The 16,259-nt window shown below is 68.3% G+C and overlaps 4 protein-coding genes across 4 annotated transcripts; 2 read left to right on the forward strand and 2 right to left on the reverse strand.

Annotated features, from left to right (window-relative positions):
- Nucleotides 1-592: 592 nt before the first annotated feature.
- CALR (calreticulin) lies at nt 593-3,862 on the reverse strand (the record flags this gene model as incomplete). Its single annotated transcript, XM_084307241.1, is given in 10 exon segments — nt 593-958; nt 1,086-1,178; nt 1,279-1,422; nt 1,511-1,624; nt 1,715-1,924; nt 2,014-2,108; nt 2,195-2,398; nt 2,526-2,627; nt 3,586-3,787; nt 3,791-3,862. Coding segments are annotated over 10 exon segments (1,428 nt in total). The 3' UTR covers nt 593-766.
- A 683-nt stretch (nt 3,863-4,545) lies between these two features.
- On the forward strand, nt 4,546-8,097 carry FARSA (phenylalanyl-tRNA synthetase subunit alpha). The gene is made up of 13 exons (XM_084307243.1): nt 4,546-4,737; nt 5,075-5,212; nt 5,308-5,406; nt 5,496-5,614; nt 6,221-6,313; nt 6,391-6,519; nt 6,607-6,722; nt 6,808-6,892; nt 6,981-7,080; nt 7,175-7,343; nt 7,419-7,496; nt 7,730-7,844; nt 7,934-8,097. The coding sequence occupies exons 1-13, from the start codon at nt 4,582-4,584 to the stop codon at nt 8,037-8,039; spliced, it is 1,503 nt and encodes a 500-aa protein (XP_084163369.1). The 5' UTR covers nt 4,546-4,581; the 3' UTR covers nt 8,040-8,097.
- A 1,698-nt stretch (nt 8,098-9,795) lies between these two features.
- Nucleotides 9,796-11,574, forward strand: SYCE2 (synaptonemal complex central element protein 2; the record flags this gene model as incomplete). Its single annotated transcript, XM_084307244.1, has 3 exons — nt 9,796-9,908; nt 10,547-10,724; nt 11,380-11,574. The coding sequence occupies 3 exons, from the start codon at nt 9,796-9,798 to the stop codon at nt 11,572-11,574; spliced, it is 486 nt and encodes a 161-aa protein (XP_084163370.1).
- Nucleotides 11,575-11,722: 148 nt separating this feature from the next.
- On the reverse strand, nt 11,723-15,954 carry GCDH (glutaryl-CoA dehydrogenase). The gene is made up of 11 exons (XM_084307242.1): nt 15,886-15,954; nt 15,680-15,769; nt 15,251-15,385; nt 14,700-14,762; nt 13,926-14,096; nt 13,711-13,840; nt 13,070-13,289; nt 12,868-12,971; nt 12,643-12,768; nt 12,385-12,545; nt 11,723-12,282 (listed from the first exon to the last, which is right to left on the reverse strand). Exons 2-11 carry the CDS (start codon nt 15,759-15,761, stop codon nt 12,191-12,193), a joined length of 1,284 nt encoding a protein of 427 aa, XP_084163368.1. The 5' UTR covers nt 15,762-15,769; nt 15,886-15,954; the 3' UTR covers nt 11,723-12,190.
- Between the last annotated feature and the right edge of the window lie 305 nt (nt 15,955-16,259).

Here is a 16,259-nt window from a genome sequence, read left to right on the forward strand (position 1 = left end):
GGTCACCGCCATGGCGGCGGCGGCGGCTCCGGCTCCTCCCGGCGGCCCCACAACATGCAACTCACGCCGCCGCCATCTTAGGCGCCCCGCCGCTTCCGCCACACGTGACCGCGCCGGACCGGAACTGGCGTCAGTCCCCGCTCCCCCCTCTCCTCCTCCCCATTCCCCCCTCCCTTCCGTTCCCGCCGTCGTCACGTGACGGAGGAGGGGGCGGTGCCGCACACGACGGGGGTCACGCGATGGGGGGCGGTGATGCGGCACCGCGGTCACGTGATGGGGGTGATGCCGCCCCGCGGGGTCACGTGAGGCGCGGCGCGCACAAAATGGCGGCGCGCAGAGAAGATGGCGCGGGCGGACAGAGCTGAGGCGAGGCGGGCGGGGCCGGGACGAGCTTTAATTTAAACACAAACCGCGGCGCGGCCACCGACGGGCGCGGGGGGCGCCCTCACCCCACCCCCAACCCCCTCCAACCCCACCCCGGCACCGGGGCCCGCCGCTTCCCCCTCCCCCCCCCGGTACGGGGCCCGGTGCCGTTCCTGAGTCCTCGCCCCGCGCCCCTCCCCCTCCTCCCCTCCCCCTTCCCCGGGCGAGCCCCGGCGCCGCCCCATTTCCCCCCCCCCGGGCCGGGAGGGGCCGCCCGTTAAAAAAAAAAAAAAAAAAAAAATCCGAAGTCCAGGTCTCACAGAGACATTACGCTCGCTCCCCGCGGGGTCGGGGCGCTGCCCCGGCAGGGCCCGGTGCGGCGGGACCGGGGCCTCCCCCCCCCTCACAGCTCATCCTTGGGGGCCGCCCCCGCGTCCTCCTCCTTCTCCGCCTCCTCGTCTTCGTCGTCTTCCTCCTCGTCATCATCCGCGTCCCCCTCCTCGTCCCCCTCCTCCTCCTTGCGCTGTTTGTCCTCCTCCTCCTGCTTCTTGCGCTGCTCCTCGTCCTGCGCCTCCTTCATCTTCCTCTCCGCCTCCTGCGGGGCACGGGGGGGTCACGGCCATGCCCCAAGGACGGACACAGGGGGGTCACAGCAGTGCCCCCAACACCCCAGGGCTGCGGGGGGAACCCGGCTCCGGTGGTGTGTCCCCACCCCCCCGTACCTTGGTGGCCCCCCAGGTGTCGTTGCCGAACTCCTCGGCGAACTTCTCATCGTCGGTGATGAGGAAATTGTCGAAAATGGTGCCCGACTTCACCTAGGGCAGAGCAGGGGGGGCTCAGCGGGACCCCTGGGGGGGTGTGGGGACGCCCAAAAACCCAGGGGGGTGCACCCACAGCACCGCCCCCTCCTCCCACCTGCCACAGGTCAAGGCCGATGACGCCAAAGCTGTCGTAGGCGTAGATGCTGGGGTCGGGCGTGTACTCGGGGTTGTCGATCTCGGGGTGCACCCACTTCCCCTTGTAGTTGGGGTTGTCGATCTGCCGCGGCCTCCACTCGCCCTGAAGGGGCAGAGGCAGGGTTCAGGGGGGGGGGGGGGAAACGGCCCCAAATTGGCCCCCCAGGGGGGTGTGGGGCACCAGGCTTCACCTTGTACTCGGGGTTCTGGATGACGGGGGGCTCCCACTCCCCGTCCATCTCCTCATCCCAGTCCTCCGGCTTCTTGGCGTCAGGGTCTGGGATGTGCTCAGGCTTGTCCCAGTCCTGGGGAGGGGGGCAAAAAAAAAGAAGAGGGGTCAGGGCTCTGCCCACAACCCCCCCCAACCCCTCCCCAGCCCCTTGGGTGCCCCCCACCTCAGGCTTGGAGTCCTCAGGGTCGTCAATCTTGGCCCGCTCGTCCCAGTCATCTGGCTTCTTGGCCTCGGGGTCCTTGATCTTTTTGGGGGGCAGGAAGTCCCAATCGTCCTCCAGGCTCCCCGACTCTACCTTGCTGTTGTCGATCTTCACCTCGTAGGTGTTGTCGGGGCGCACGATCAGGGTGTAGAGGTGGGTGAACTCGTCGTCCTGCGGGGGGAGGGGGCGCTCAGCGGGGCCGGGCTCATCCCCACAGCACCGCCAGGAGGGGCTGAGCCCCCCCGCGCCCCCCCACGCACCTTGCAGCGGATGTCCTTGTTGATGAGAACGTTCTTGCCCTTGTAGTTGAAGATAACGTGCACCTTCTTGGTGCCGGGCCCGCAGATATCAGGGCCTGGGGGGGACAGAGAGGTTACGGGGGAGGAACTGAGCCTGCTGCTGCCTGGGGGGGTGCGGCAAGGGGGGAGGGTGGCCACCCACCAAACATGATGTTGTACTCGGAGTCGCCGTGCATGTCCTCCTGGCTCAGGCCGGCCGGGAAGAGCTTGACGTAGCCCCCGCCGCAGTCGATGTTCTGCTCGTGCTTCACCGTGAACTGCACCACCAGCGTCTTGTCGCGGTTGCTGAAGGGCTCGAAGCGCGAGGAGAGGGCGTAGAAACGGGCGTCCTGGCTTGTCTGGATCCCTGTCGGGGCACCAAACCCCCCCCGCCGTGGCTCAGCCCCAAGCAGCACCACCACCCCCAGCCAGGGCTGTAACAAGCACAAGTGGCTAATTCACTAATTAATTGTCCCCAGGAGTCTCTGCCTCACCTTTGTCCTTCTCAGCGTCGCCATAGAACTTGCCGGCGGTCAGCACGAAGCGGCCGTAGTCCGGCTTGTGCTTGGATTCCACCCACCGCTGGGTCCAGGCATCTGCGGGAGGGGAGCAGGTGAGAACCCCCGGTCCTCCCCGCGGGCCTCCCCCAGAAGGAAACGGGCTCTGCCCCTCCCCGCAGGGCCGGAAGCGGGGCGGCTCCCGGCCACCTGCACAGCCCTGCGCTGGCTCCTCATGCTCAGGAGGAGCCTGTGGGGATTGCTGCCTGCTCCCCCTGCACCCGCAGCTCTATCTAAGGGGGCCGTCCCCATGCCCCCGCCTTGCTGCAAGCTCCAGGGAGGCAAAAATAAGGCTTCAGAGGGCTCCCTGGCTGCAGCAGGATTTAGGGTCCCGGAGAAGAACAACCCCACAACATGTGCCAGGCCCCATCCCACACCACCCCCATGGGGGAACACCCTGCTCAGGGTGGTTCTGCCCCCACTGAGCAGCCTCCTTCCCCTACAGGGCCACTCCTCGTCCCCAGCCCTTTGTCCCCTGCAGCTGAGTGGGGGCCACTTTGAACCCACAGCCCTCCCAGGGCCCCGCTCCCCAGCCCAGTGGGGGCTGCCTGGCTCACACCCCCCCAGTACACCCCAACCAGGGGCACCCCGAGGCCCTCACCCCCTCACCCCCCCCATCACCTGCCTCTCCCCAGCCCCATCTCCTCCGTGCCTCGACACCTTTCCTGTGACCCTGATCTCCTTCAGCCCCTGCCCACAGAGACCCCTTCCCCAGGCTGTCCCCCCCCCGCAGCCCCCAACTGCCAGCCTAGGGGTGGCCTTCAGGCCCCCCCGTTCCTCCTCCAGGTCCCCCTGCTCCTCCTCAAGCCCCCCCTTTTCCCCCCAAGCCCCCCCCTTTTCCTCTCAAGCCCCCCCCCCAGCCCCTTCCCCTTTCCCTCGGGGACCCCCTCAGAGACCTCCCAGCCCCCGCCCTGTCCCCCCCCCTTGGGCCCCTTCCCCTTTCTCCCCCCCCCCCGGCTCCCTCCCCTCTAGCCCCTCCCTTGCTCCCCCCCCTCACCTCCATCCAAGAACTCCTCCCGGAAGAACTCCGCGGGCCCAGCCGCCGCCAGCGCCAGGAGGAGGGCGGCGAGCAGCAGGGGGAGGCCGAGGCGGCTCATGGCGGCGGCGGCGCGGTCCCACACGGCCCAGTCGGGGCGCACCCTCCCTCCCGGCCCGGCGGCGCCCGGCACTGCGGAGGGGGGCGACGGCGACGGCGCCTTTTATACGCCCGCCGCCCCTCGGCCCGCCCCCGGACGCTGCCCATTGGCCGGCGCCCGCGCGGCGCCCGCTCCCATTGGCCGCCCGCCCGCTGGCCGGCGGCGGCGGAGCCCCCGAACGTTGGCGTCCCAGATGGCCGCTTCCTATTGGCTGAGCCGGGCGGCCAATGAGGAGCGACCACGCGTTCGGAGGGAGACGCCCCCCCCCCACCCGCGCTCCTCCCCCCTCCCTCCGCGGGGCGCGTCACGGCGGTCACGTGGTTGGGGGCAGGGCCGGGCCACCTGCGGAACACGTGGGGAGGGGGGGGGGGCGCCATCCCATAATAGCACCGCGACGGTGCGCGGGGGGGGGACCCGTGGGGTGCCCCCAGTCGGCCTGGGGGGGCTTAGAGCCCGATTTGGGGCTGTGACGCAAGCAGTAATGACGTCATATCGCGTGTCGAGGGAGCCCCCCCCCGGGTGGGGGCGGTGGTGGGGCCCTGGGGGGCGTTGCCATGGCAACAGCCTGTAAAGGGGGGGCTGTCGTCATGGCGACGGCCCTGGGGCCCCGCGGGGCGCGGGCTGTGACATCACCGAGCTCCCCATGACGTCATTCTCCGCCCTCATGGCGTCACAGCGCCCCCCGTCGCGCCTCGCGGCCTCCCCCTCCCCGCGGGGCCCCCCGGGGCTGCCCCGCCACTCCCAAGATGGCGCCTCCCTCCCGCCACACTCAAGATGGCGGCGCCCACGCGCGGCACGGGGACGGGGCGGGGGAGGAACACTTCCGGGTGGCGGCGGGAGCGCTTCCGGCCGCCGCGATGTCGCCGAGCGTGGCGGAGCTGCTGCTGCAGCGGCTGGAGCGGGAGCCGCCGGGGCCCGGGGGCGGCCTCTGCAGCCTGGAGGCGGCCGCCGCGCTCGGCCTCGACCACCAGACGCTCGTGGGCGCCGTCAAGAGCCTGCAGGCGCTCGGAGAGGTGGGGGCGCCGCGGCCCACGCGGGTTCGGGGGCCGGGCCCGGGGATCCCGGGGCCGGTGCTGGCGCCGGTGACAGCCCCGGTGTCATCGCCCCGGCCCCTTCGCGGGGCCGGTGCTGCTGCCGGTCCCCTTTCCGGTGCCGGTCCCGGTACTGACCACGCTGCCGGTGCTGTTCCCGGGGCCGCTGCCCCTGGTGCTGATCCCGGTCCCATTCTCGGTCCCGGTGCCCATCCCGGTGATCCCGGTGCCATTCCCGGTCCTATTTCCAGTCCCGGTGCCGTTCCCGTCCCATTCTCGGCCCCGGTTCCAATCCCGGCTCTCCCGGTGCCCCCCGCAGGTGATCGAGGCGGAGGCGCGGGCGGCCACGCGCTGGGAGCTGAGCGAGGAGGGCGCGGAGGTGCTGCGGGCCGGCAGCCCCGAGGTGCGGCTCTTCCACAGCCTCCCGCCCGAGGGGCTGCCCCAGAGCGACGCCATGGTGAGGGGGGGGGGGGGGGGGTTACCGGGAGGGCGAGGGAGGGGGGGCACCGGGGGGGTCCTCACCGCCCCCCTCCGGTTCCTTCCCCCCCCCAGAAGCTGCCCGGTGCCCAGGTGGGCTTCAGCAAGGCCATGGCCAACAAGTGGCTGCGCCTCGACAAGGCGGCGCCCGGCGGCCCCCGCATCTTCCGTGCCGTGAGTGGCCCACCCCCACCCCCCCAAACACCCCCGCGGGGGCCACCCACCCGTCCGTCCGTCCGCCCACCCGTCCGTCCGTCCCGCAGGTGGAGGCGGTGCAGGACGCGGTGCAGGACGGCCTGCGCAGGGTGCAGGAGGGTGACGCCGCCGGGCTGCCCGAGCGCGAGCGCAACGAGCTCAAGAGGAGGAAGCTGCTGCTCGAAGTGTGAGCCCCATCCCCCCCCCCCAAATAAAACACCACATCCCCCCCCAACCCCGTATGGACCCCCTATTCCACCCACAAACCCCATATTCTGCCTCAAAACCCCTGCATTCTCCCCCAAAAGCTCTGCATTCCCCCCAAAAAACATGTATTTCCCCAAAATCACATGTATTCCCCCCAAATGACCCTGTATTTCCCCCCAAAACCACATATTCCTCCCCCTAAAAAACATTCCCCCCAAAAAGAAAACATCCCCCCTGAAAACCTCGTATTCCCTCCCCAAAACCCTGTATTTCCTCCCCCCCAAAAAATATTCTCCCCCAAACCCCCTATCTCTCCTCCCCCCAAAAAAAAATCCCCCCAAAAGCCTGTTCCCCCCAAAAAGAACTATTCCCTCCCAAAAATCCCCTATTCTCCCCCCCTAAAAAAACTATTCCCCCCCAAACCCTCATATTCCCCCCAAAGACCCCCTATTCTCCCCCAAAACCTATTTCCCCCCAAAAACCCCTATTTCCCCCCCATAAAAACTATTCTCCCCCCCAAAAAAAAAACATATCTCCCCCCCAAACCCCACATACCCCCCAAAAAAAACCCTCATCCCCCCCCCAGCACCCTCAAGTCCTACTGGATCCGCAAGGGCCGCGCCTTCAGCACGGCGGTGGCGCGGCAGGAGACTGACCTGACGCCAGAGATGATTGCGACGTGAGTCTGGGGGCGCAGGGGGGGGCCCCAACCGTGCCCCCCCCTCCCCAAAATGACCCCATAACCCCCCCGTGTAGGGGCTCGTGGCGCCAGCTCCCCTTCAAGCCCTACAACTTCTCGGCGCTGGGGCTGCCGCCCGCCTGCGGCCACCTCCACCCCCTGCTCAAGGTGCGCTCCCAGCTCCGCCAGATCTTCCTGGAGATGGGGTGAGTTGGGGGGGGTGCACACACAAAAAGGGGGGGGCTACGACGGCGCAGCCCCCCCCTCGCGGTGATGCCGTGGCCCCCCAACAGGTTCACGGAGATGCCCACCGACAATTTTGTGGAGAGCTCCTTCTGGAACTTCGACGCCCTCTTCCAGCCCCAGCAGCACCCAGCGCGGGACCAGCACGACACCTTCTTCCTGCAGGGTGCGTGGTGGGGGGGCAAATCCCCGCTGCGCCCCCTCCCCATGTTTCCCAAATCCCCGCTGATCCCCCCCCTTTCCACCCCCAGACCCCGCTGAAGCCCCCGAGCTGCCCGCCAGCTACATGGCCAAGGTGAAGAAGGTGCACTCACAGGGAGGCTACGGCTCGCAGGGGTGAGCGGGGTGGGGTTGAGTTTGGGGGGGCTCTGCCGCCCCCCCCCACACCCCCTTGTAGCGTTGGGACTGATAAGCCCCCCCCCAGGTACAAATACGAGTGGAAGGTGGAAGAGGCGCGGAAGAACCTGCTGCGCACCCACACCACATCCGCCAGCGCCCGCGCACTCTATCACTTGGCCTGCCAGGTGGGCCAGGATTTAGGGAGGTGGGGGGGGGGAGAAAAGGAAAAGGAACATGGGGGGGCATTGCCTGACCCCCCCCCCCGCAATGTTTTTCCAGGAGAAGTTCACCCCCGTGAAGTATTTCTCCATTGACCGCGTGTTCCGCAACGAGAGCCTGGATGCCACCCACCTGGCCGAGTTCCACCAGGTGGAGGGGGTGGTGGCCGACCGCGGGCTCACCCTGGGCCACCTCATGGGCACCCTCCGGGAGTTCTTCACCAAGCTGGGTACTGGGGGGGGGGGCACCGAGGCAAGGGGAGGGGGCTGGGGCACCCCCCTGACACCCCTCTTCCCCCCCCCAGGCATCACCAAGCTGCGTTTCAAGCCCGCCTATAACCCCTACACGGAGCCCAGCATGGAGGTGTTCAGCTACCACGAGGGTGAGGGGGACCTGCAAGGCGTGGGGGGGCTCCCTGTGTGTATTTTTTTTTTTAGGTGGGGGCGTCACCTCAGCCTCGTTCTCTGTGGAATTTGGGGATTGGCTTAATCTCTTCCTCTCCTGGGGGGCACCCCTGAGGAGCCTGTGACCCTTTGCAAAGCGTGGAGGGGGGTGGTCTGCAGGCTGCCCATCTCACACCCTGTGGGGTGGGGGCCCCCCCGTCTCGTTCTGTAGGCCTGAAGAAGTGGGTGGAGGTGGGGAACTCGGGGGTCTTCCGCCCCGAGCTGCTGCTGCCCATGGGGCTGCCCGAGAACGTCTCCGTCATCGCCTGGGGGCTCTCGCTGGAGCGGTGAGTGGAGGGGCAGCCACAGCCCCCCCTCCCCGGGGCAGGCAGGCCCCAGCCCCATCTGACCCCCCCTCATTTCTTTCCTGCTGCAGCCCCACCATGATCAAGTACGGCATCAACAACATTCGCGAGCTGGTGGGGCACCGCATCAACCTGCAGATGGTCTACGACAGCCCCCTGTGCCGCCTCGACACCTAGAGCCCTATTTATAGTTGAAACCCTAAAACCTGGCCCCAATAAACCTCCTTTGCCCAGCCAGGCGCCTCTGAGTGTGCTGGGGGGGAGCAGCGACCACGCGTGGGGTGAGGGCTGAGGGAAGGTTTTATTGTGACAGAAGGGTTGGGAGGGTTTTTTGGGGGGGAAGGAGCCCTCCTCACCTCTCCACAGCCCGACATGAGGTGACTGAACCCATGAGGTACTCGTGGTGGTGCAGGGCCCGGCTCGTGGTGAGCCCAGGGGAGGGATGGGGGCCTTGGGGCAGCCCAGGAGCTGGGGTTCCTTGTGAGCAGGCTGCATTCACATCCCAGGGGCTGTGCTGGGGCTTACCGGGTGGGCGCTGGGCACTGGCATTGTGGTGGTGGCAGCAGCACGGAGTGGTGTGGGTGCCTCAGGCTCCCTCAGCACATCACGCTGCATCTGTCCCTGCTTTCGGCAGGGCACCAACAGCACCCACCTGCAAAACAACGCCCCGAGTCAACAGAGGAGCCTGGAAATGCCCTGAGGAGAGCGGCAGCAGCCCTCCCGAGCCCCTCGGCCACGATCCCCACCCCAAAAACACCGCCCGGGGGCAGCCGCGCCTCGCCTCGCCTCACGCCATCATGGCGGCCGCTCCCTCTTCTTACAGTGCGCCCCTTCCCGCCTTTTTTCCTCTCGGCCGCCCATTGGCCAGCCGGCGGCGGAGGCGAGCACTGACTGGTCGGCGAGGGTGCCCGTCACCAGCCGCCCGCCGCCGGCCCGCCCACCGTGCTCTCCTCAGCGAGGCCGCGGGGGGGAAATGGCGGTGGTGCGGGGTGAGGAAGCGGGGTAGAACCGGGCCCTGGCGGGGCCCCGTGTGGGGTCGCCACCCTGGGGCCTCCATTTTCCACCCGGGAGCCTGTTTCTGTGAGCCCAACGCCGGGCTGGCCACAAAGGCCCCTGGCCTAGGCCCCTTTTGGGGGGCCCCCCACTCGCCTCATGGCTCCCCCACAGCCCCTGCCCCCATCCCGGCTGCCGTGCCGGGGCCGTGCCCCCGGGGCTGTCCCAGTGCTTGACTGGGCCCCACTGGGGTCCGTGGTCGTCAGGCTCCGTGGGGTGTGGAGCGTGGCGTCTGTGAGGATGTGCAAAAAAAAAACACCGCCACGTTGGCTAAAACCCAGCAGAAGTTCCCCAAAACACCTCTTTGTTTGCCCACTGCTGCTTAATTTTGGGCTCCGTGCTTCAAATGTCTCCTTCAATGCTTTAACCCATTGGAAAAGTGTAAAATTGGGGTCTCTGCTGGGTGGCGGCCCCCCCCCCCCCCCCCCCCATTTTTATTGAGGGGGGGTGTCTGGGCCAGGGGCTCACCTCCACCCATCCCCCAGTTCGGTTATTATTATTAATAACCCCTAATATTACGGCTAACTGGGTGTTCCCAAATGCATTCCCTGCAGGCTGCTGAGGAGCTTGGCTGTGGAGCTGCGGGTTTGGACCAAGGTGGGACGGGATGGGGACATGGGGACATCGGGATGGGATGGGGATATAGGGACAGGATGGGGACATAAGGACATACAGATGGGATGGGGACATGGGGATGGGGTGGGGGCATGGGGACGTGGGGATGGGATGGGGACGGGATGGGGACATAAGGACGTATGGACAGGATGGGGACGGGATGGGGACACGTGGACATGGGAATATGGGGACACAGGGACAGGATGGGGACCTGGGGACATCACCCCATGCCCACAGCAGGCTGATATCTCCCCACCAGGCCACCATGGCACATCAGGAGCACGAGGACCCGGAGCTGGAGCCAGAGGAGATGCAAAACACCAGCTCCTTCTTCACTGGTTTGGGCGGAGATGAAAACCCCGGCGAGGAACCCTCAAGGTAGGAAGTTTGCACCTGCCAGGGGGCTCCTGATTTGAACCCAAATCAGGGAAAAAAAAAGGTGCTGTGTGTCAGGAACAACAACCCTTCAGGCAGAGCAGCAGGGGCAGGCTGAGCTCGGTGACACTGCGGGGCCCAAATCTGATTACTCACAGGGCACCGTGTCCGTTAGTGAGGTTTCCCCCTTTAATAACGTGTTTCCTAATTAACACAACGGGCCGGCCAGCTTGCTGCTGATAGCGGGGCCGTTGTGCTGTGGCGTGGACGAACGCCTCAAAGGGGGAAACAGTTTGGGGAAGCCCAGCCCCAGTGCCCAGCTCGCCGTTTGCAGGGCGGGACTGGGCAAGCGACTGTTTGCACGCTCCCTGTGCCCCCTGCTTGCCAGCACGGGTTGTGGCGCGCCCGTCACCATCCTGGCAAACACAACGAGCGTCCCAAAACCTGTGCAAAGCCCCTCACTGCCACCATGGCGGCTGCTGGGAGGAATGAGCTCCCCGGCAGATAAACTCACTTAGCGTTGGCCGTGCGGCCGGGCTTTCCTCGAGCTCTGCTTCCCCAAACGGCCCCGCCGAGGCTGCCTTTGGCCATGGGGCTGCTTTCTTCACCCCCTGACCCGTGGGTGCTGTGTTTGGGCCGAGGATGGAGCCGCTGGGCTCGGGGGCTCTGGCCGGCCAGGCCTCCCGCTACTTTGCGGCGCTGGACTCCAGTGTGGGCGACCTGCGGCAGCGAGCGCAGCGCCTCATCGACAGGGTGAACGAGAGCCGCAAGGAGGACCACAGCGTGCTGAGCGGCTTCCGCGACAGCCTGCTGCTGAAGGTGCGTGTGTGGGGGGGGGCTGCGTTTAATCGCGTTATTCCGCCCGAATTAATGTCGTGGGGAGGTGCTGTGGGCACGCGGCGTCCCGCGAGGCGCCGGCGCCAGCTGCAGAGCCTGGTGTGCACCGGCTGCGGTGGCGGGGGGGCGGCTCTGGCCCCCCTCGGGGCGGCTGCAGCTGCCTCTGGCTCTGCTTTAGGGGGCGGGGGGGCCGCCGCCCGCCCCCTGTCCCCGTCCCTGCGCTGCTGCTGCCCGGCCTCAGCGTCCTCGCTTGGCCGCGTGCCGCGCTGGACTTCGCTCCCTCTGCCGTCCCCGCGGGCTGGGGGGGGAACAGAGGGGGGGCTGCGGCCCTCCTGCGTCCCCCCACCTCACGCGCAGATGGCAGCCAGGCCCCGGCAGCTGCGGCTGGGGGGCTGCGGCGCTTGGTGGCTACCACGGCCGGTGCTCGGGCTACCGTGGGTGCAGCTGGCGGCGGCCAAGCGGGGCCGGGAGCTGCGCCAGCACCGCGGCCGCAGCTGCGCCCCCCCCCCCCAGGGGGGACGGGACCGGCTGTGCCTGCGGTGCTGCCAGCGCCTCCGCCCCCTGTCCCCAGTGGCCCGATTTTTCTTTTTCTTTCCTCCCCCCCCTCCCGGCTCCCCCCCGTTTTGTTTCCTGGCAGGTGTCCGACCTGGCAGAGCAGCTGGAGGAGCGCCTCTTCCAGCTCTACAGCCTGCACAACGAGCAGATCCAGCAGCGGCTGCATGAGCTGGCCGAGGTGATGGAGCGCGTGCGGCAGGCCGAGGACGAGCTGCAGCACGTCTGCCGCACCGTGGAGGCCGCCTACAAGGACCTGTGCCTGCAGCCCGAGGCGTGAGCGGGGCCCCTGAGCCCCCCAAAAGCCCCCAGACCCCCCCCAGGCAGCGCCCGGCCCCGGCAGCAGCCCCTCCCTGCCACGGGCGTTCCGGCTGCAGCGGGCCAGCTGCTCCTTCGCGAGCAGAGAAATGAGGACTAGCAGCCCCAAATCGCCTTTTCCGCAGGCTGTCAGTGTTCAGTTTTTAACACAATTCAAAATAAAACACCAAAGGACCCCCAGGGGGCTCTAGAAGATTCCTCCCAAGGGCTTTGCATTGGCAAAGCCGGCCTTGTGCCCACACGGGGCCCGTCCTGGCACTTGGGCTGCACCCGGGAGTCTTAATTACCGCTGATGAGCGCGGCGCTGACGAAGTGGCTGGCGCGGGGCAGCTTCTCCAGCCTTTATTGGGGCGGCTGAAGGTGATGCGCGGAGGGGGAAGGCACCGGGGTGGTCACCGAGGTAGAATTGGGCTGCTGGGGCCACTCGGTGCCACCGGGGCCGCTTGGTGCCACCAAGTCCTGTCGGTGCCACCGGCTCCAAGCGGCGCAGCACCCTGAGCAGCACCCTCAGCCCTCCACGCTTCAAGTCTGAGTCTCTGGTGCCGGCCACCCCAAATTCGGTGCTGGCAGCCCGGTTCCTAGCCCCGCTTCTCCTCTGCCTTGCCGGCGGTGAAGGCCTGGAGCCCGGTGATGGCTCTGCCCAGGATCAGCGCGTGGATGTCGTGCGTGCCTGCGGGCAGGGAGGACGAGGAGGAGGACAAGGAAGGTTTTTGGGCCCCCAGCAGTGACCGAGGATCAAGGGGGGGTCCCCGCGCCCCCCCCTTGACGCTACCTTCGTAGGTGTTGACGGCCTCGAGGTTGAGGAGGTGGCGGATGACGTGGTACTCGTCGCACACCCCGTTGCCCCCCAGCATGTCGCGCGCCTGCCGGGCGATGTCCAGCGCCTTCCCGCACGAGTTGCGCTTCAGCATCGACACCGCCTCGGGGGGTGCCCTGGGGGGGGGCAGGACGCCCAATTTCACACCCTGCCCCCCCCTGCGAGACCCCCCCCCTGCCCCGATTTGGGGGCCGCGAGCCCCTCGGCCCCCACCTGCCCTCGTCCTTGAGGCGGCCGAGGCGCAGGCAGGCCTGCAGCCCCAGCGCGATCTCGGTCACCATGTCCGCCAGCTTCTTCTGCACCAGCTGGTTCCGGGCCAGGGGCGCCCCAAACTGCTTCCTGCGGGACACAACGGGGGGGGGACATGCACACCTGGGGGGGCTCCCGTGGGATTTAAGGGGGTCGGGGGGCGCCGGGGGGGGGTCAGCAGTGCGTTACCTGTCGAGGACGTACTGCCGCGCCGTCTCCAGGCACGCCTCGGCGGCGCCCAGCGCGCCCCACGCGATGCCGTAGCGAGCGTGGGTCAGGCACCCGAAGGGACCCTTGGGTGGGGGGGGGGGGGGGAAACAATCAGCGGGGGGGGGCTCAGAACCCGCTCAGCACCCCCCCACACCCCCCGGGTAGCCCCCCAAAAGCTTACGGCCAGGCCGGTGGCATGGGGCAGGAGGTTGTCCTCGGGCACCTCCACGTCGTCCATCAGGATCATGCCGGTGGCGGAGGCGCGCAGCGAGAACTTGCCGTCGATTTTGGGGGTGCTGAGCCCCCCCATGCCCCGCTCCAGCACAAAGCCCCGGATCTGCCTGTCCTCCTCGCACACCGCCCACACCACAAAGACGTCGGCCGCTGGCGCATTGGTGATCCTGGAGGGGGGGGGGGGAAAGGGGTTGTGGGGGGAAAAAAGGGGGTTGAGGAGGGGGATAAACAGGGTTTGAGGGGAAAAAGGGTTGGAAAAAAAGGGTTTGGGGGAAAAAGCGGTTGGAAAATGGGGTTTGGGGGGTGGAAGGGGTTCTGGGAAGAAAAAAGGGAATTGAACGGGGGAAAAAGGGGGGTCACAGGTAGGAAAAAGGGGTCACGGGGGGGGGAAAGGGTTGGAAAAAAGCGGTTGGGGTGGGAAAAGTGGTTGGAAAACAGGGTCAGGGGGAGGGTGAAGGGGTTGGAAAATGGGGTCGTGGAGGGAAAAAGGGTTGGAAAAAAGGGTTCTGGAGGGAAAAAGGGGTTGGGGGGGGGACCAAAGGGGCTGGGGGCTGCCCCCCCCCCCGGGGTGGGTTTTTGGGGGCTCACCAGGTCTTGGAGCCTCGCAGGCGGTAGCTCTTGGTGGCGGCGTCGTAGCGTGCCCGCGTCTCCATGGCCCCGGGGTCGCTGCCGTGGTTGGGCTCGGTCAGCCCGAAGCAGCCCAGCAGCTCCCCCCGCGCTGCCAACGGAGCCGGGGGGGGGTCAGTGAGGGGGTCGGGGGTTGGGTGGGGCGGGTGGGGTCCCCCCCCATCCCCAAAACTCACCCAGGGGGGGCAGGAAGCGGTCTCGCTGCGCGGGGGTGCCGTAGGTGAGGATGGGGTGCATGACGAGGGAGGACTGCACGCTGAACACCGAGCGGTACGCGCTGTCCACCCGCTCCAGCTCGCGTGCCACCAGCCCGTAGCCCACCGACGTGGTCCCGGCGCAGCCGTAACCTGGGGGGGGGGGGGCAACGGCGCTGAAGGACCCCCCCCCTTTTCACTAGGACCCCGCTCGCACCCCCCCCAGACCCACCCCAGAGACCACAAACCCCGTCCCTGACCCCGTCCTTGATCCCATCCCCGTCCCTGACCCCCCTGTTCCCATCCCTCCCAGGACCCCGGGGGGGTCCCAACGTGTCCCCCTCCCACCTGGAGACCCTCCCCCAAATAACCCCGATGCCCCCAAGTGACCCCAGCCCCTCACATCCCCTCCCCAGCCCCCCCCCTCCCCATGTCCCCTGGGGCCACCCCAGCTCCCTCCAAAGCCTCCCAGGACCCCGAGGGGTGGTCCCAACGTGTCTCCCTCCCACATGGAGATGCCCCCCCAACCCCCCTGAAGCCCCCAGTCCCCCTACATCCCCCCCAAAGCCCCTCAAAGACACCAGCCCCCCCCCCCCAGCCCCCCCCATTTGTTCTGGGGCCACCCCAGCTCCCTCCAAAGCCTCCCAGGACCCAGATCCCCCCCCCCCCCAAATGCCACCCTCCAACCCCACCAAAAAACTCCTGGACCCCTGCCCTCCTGGGGGGGACCGCAGGCCCCCCCGTGCCCCTCCTCACCTTGGATGGTGGGGCCCAGCAGCCCCAGGGCTCCCATCTCAGTCACGATCTCCCGGTCAAAAACTGTTTGTTTGTTTTTTTTGAGGGGGGGGAAGCAGAGGGGGGGCTGAATTGGATGGGGGGGGGGCAGGCAGTGGGGACCCCCTTGGCTGGGGGGCTCCCCCCCATGTGCCCCCCCGGTTGGATGGGGGGGGTATCAGGAGGTGCTGGGGGGGGTGTCGGGGGTATTTGGGGATGGGCTTGGGGTATTTGGGGGGCATTTTGGGGGTGGTCTTGGGGATTATTGGGGGGCATTGGGGGGGCCTGGGGGTGCTGAGGGATATTTGGGGGGGGTCTGAGGGTACTGGAGGGTATTTGGAGGGGGTCTGAGGGTGCTGGGATGTATTTGGGGGGGGGTCTGGGGTTGGGGGGGTCATTTGGGGGTGCCGAGGCAGCACACCAGGCTACGCATTAACGCTCAGGGGGCGTCATGGAGGGAACATCGTCCCCGGGGGGGGTGTGTTGGGGGGGGGGGGGTCCCGGGGTGTGTGTTGGGGGGGGGGTCCCGTTACCCTCGTTGCGGTTGGCGAGCAGCACGCGGGGGGCCAGGCGCTCCCGGCTGTAGCGGCGGGCGGCGTCGCGCAGCAGCCGCTCCTCGGGGCCCAGCAGCTCCTCCAGCCCCAGCGGGTCCCGCCACTCAAAGGCGGCTGCGGGGGGGGCACCCCACGCGTGACCACCCCTCCCCCGAGTGACCCCCCCCCACGTGTGTGCAGCCCCCCCCGATCCCCCCCTCACCCACCCACCCACCCACCCACATGGTCGTCTCCCCCCCCCCCGCCTCCTTTCCCCCCAGCCCCCCACGCGTGACCCCCACTCGCGTGGGTGCTCCCCCCCACCCCCCCCGGGAGCCCCGCACGTGGGCCGAGCGCTGCCCCCCCCATCCAAGACGGCCCCCCCTCAGCCCAGCCCCACGCGTGGTGCCCCCCCCCAGCCCCACTCACCACGCGTGGGGGGGGCCGAGCCCCCCCAGCGGACGCCGCTCAGGGCCGGGCGCCGGAACCGGGCGGCGAAGCGGAGCGCCATGGGGGGGGCTGTGGACGGGGGGGGGGGGCTGAATTCTGGGGTCCCAAAGGACCTCGGGCGCCCCCAGGGATCCCGGTGCCCCCCCCCGGCCCCCCAGGACCCTCGGCTGCGCCCCCCCCCGCACCCTGCGAGCTCGGCGGCGGCGAACGGGCCCCGAGGAGCCCTGGGCCGTGACGTCACGGGGGGGGGGAACACGTGGGGGGTGTGGCGGGGGTGTGTGACATGGGGGGGGGCGTTAACCCTTTCCTGCCCGGAGCGCATTACCGTCCCCCCCTCCCAACCCCCAAGGGACATTGTGGGGGGGGCGAGCGGGATTTTGGGGGGATTTGAGGGTTTTTCACGAGCCGAAGCCCCCTCCCCCCTCCTACTCCCCCACAGGACAGAGCAGCGGGGCCGGGCGGTGCTGTGCAGCCTTTATTGGTCCCCGGGGCCCCCCCGGGCGCCCCCATCGCCCCCTGTGCCCGGGGGGGGGGGGGGCCGTTTGCATAGCAAGAATGG

Source organism: Netta rufina (genome assembly GCF_964035555.1).
Source record: "Netta rufina genome assembly, contig: SCAFFOLD_165, whole genome shotgun sequence".
In the NCBI taxonomy this organism is placed as follows: Eukaryota; Metazoa; Chordata; class Aves; order Anseriformes; family Anatidae; genus Netta; species Netta rufina.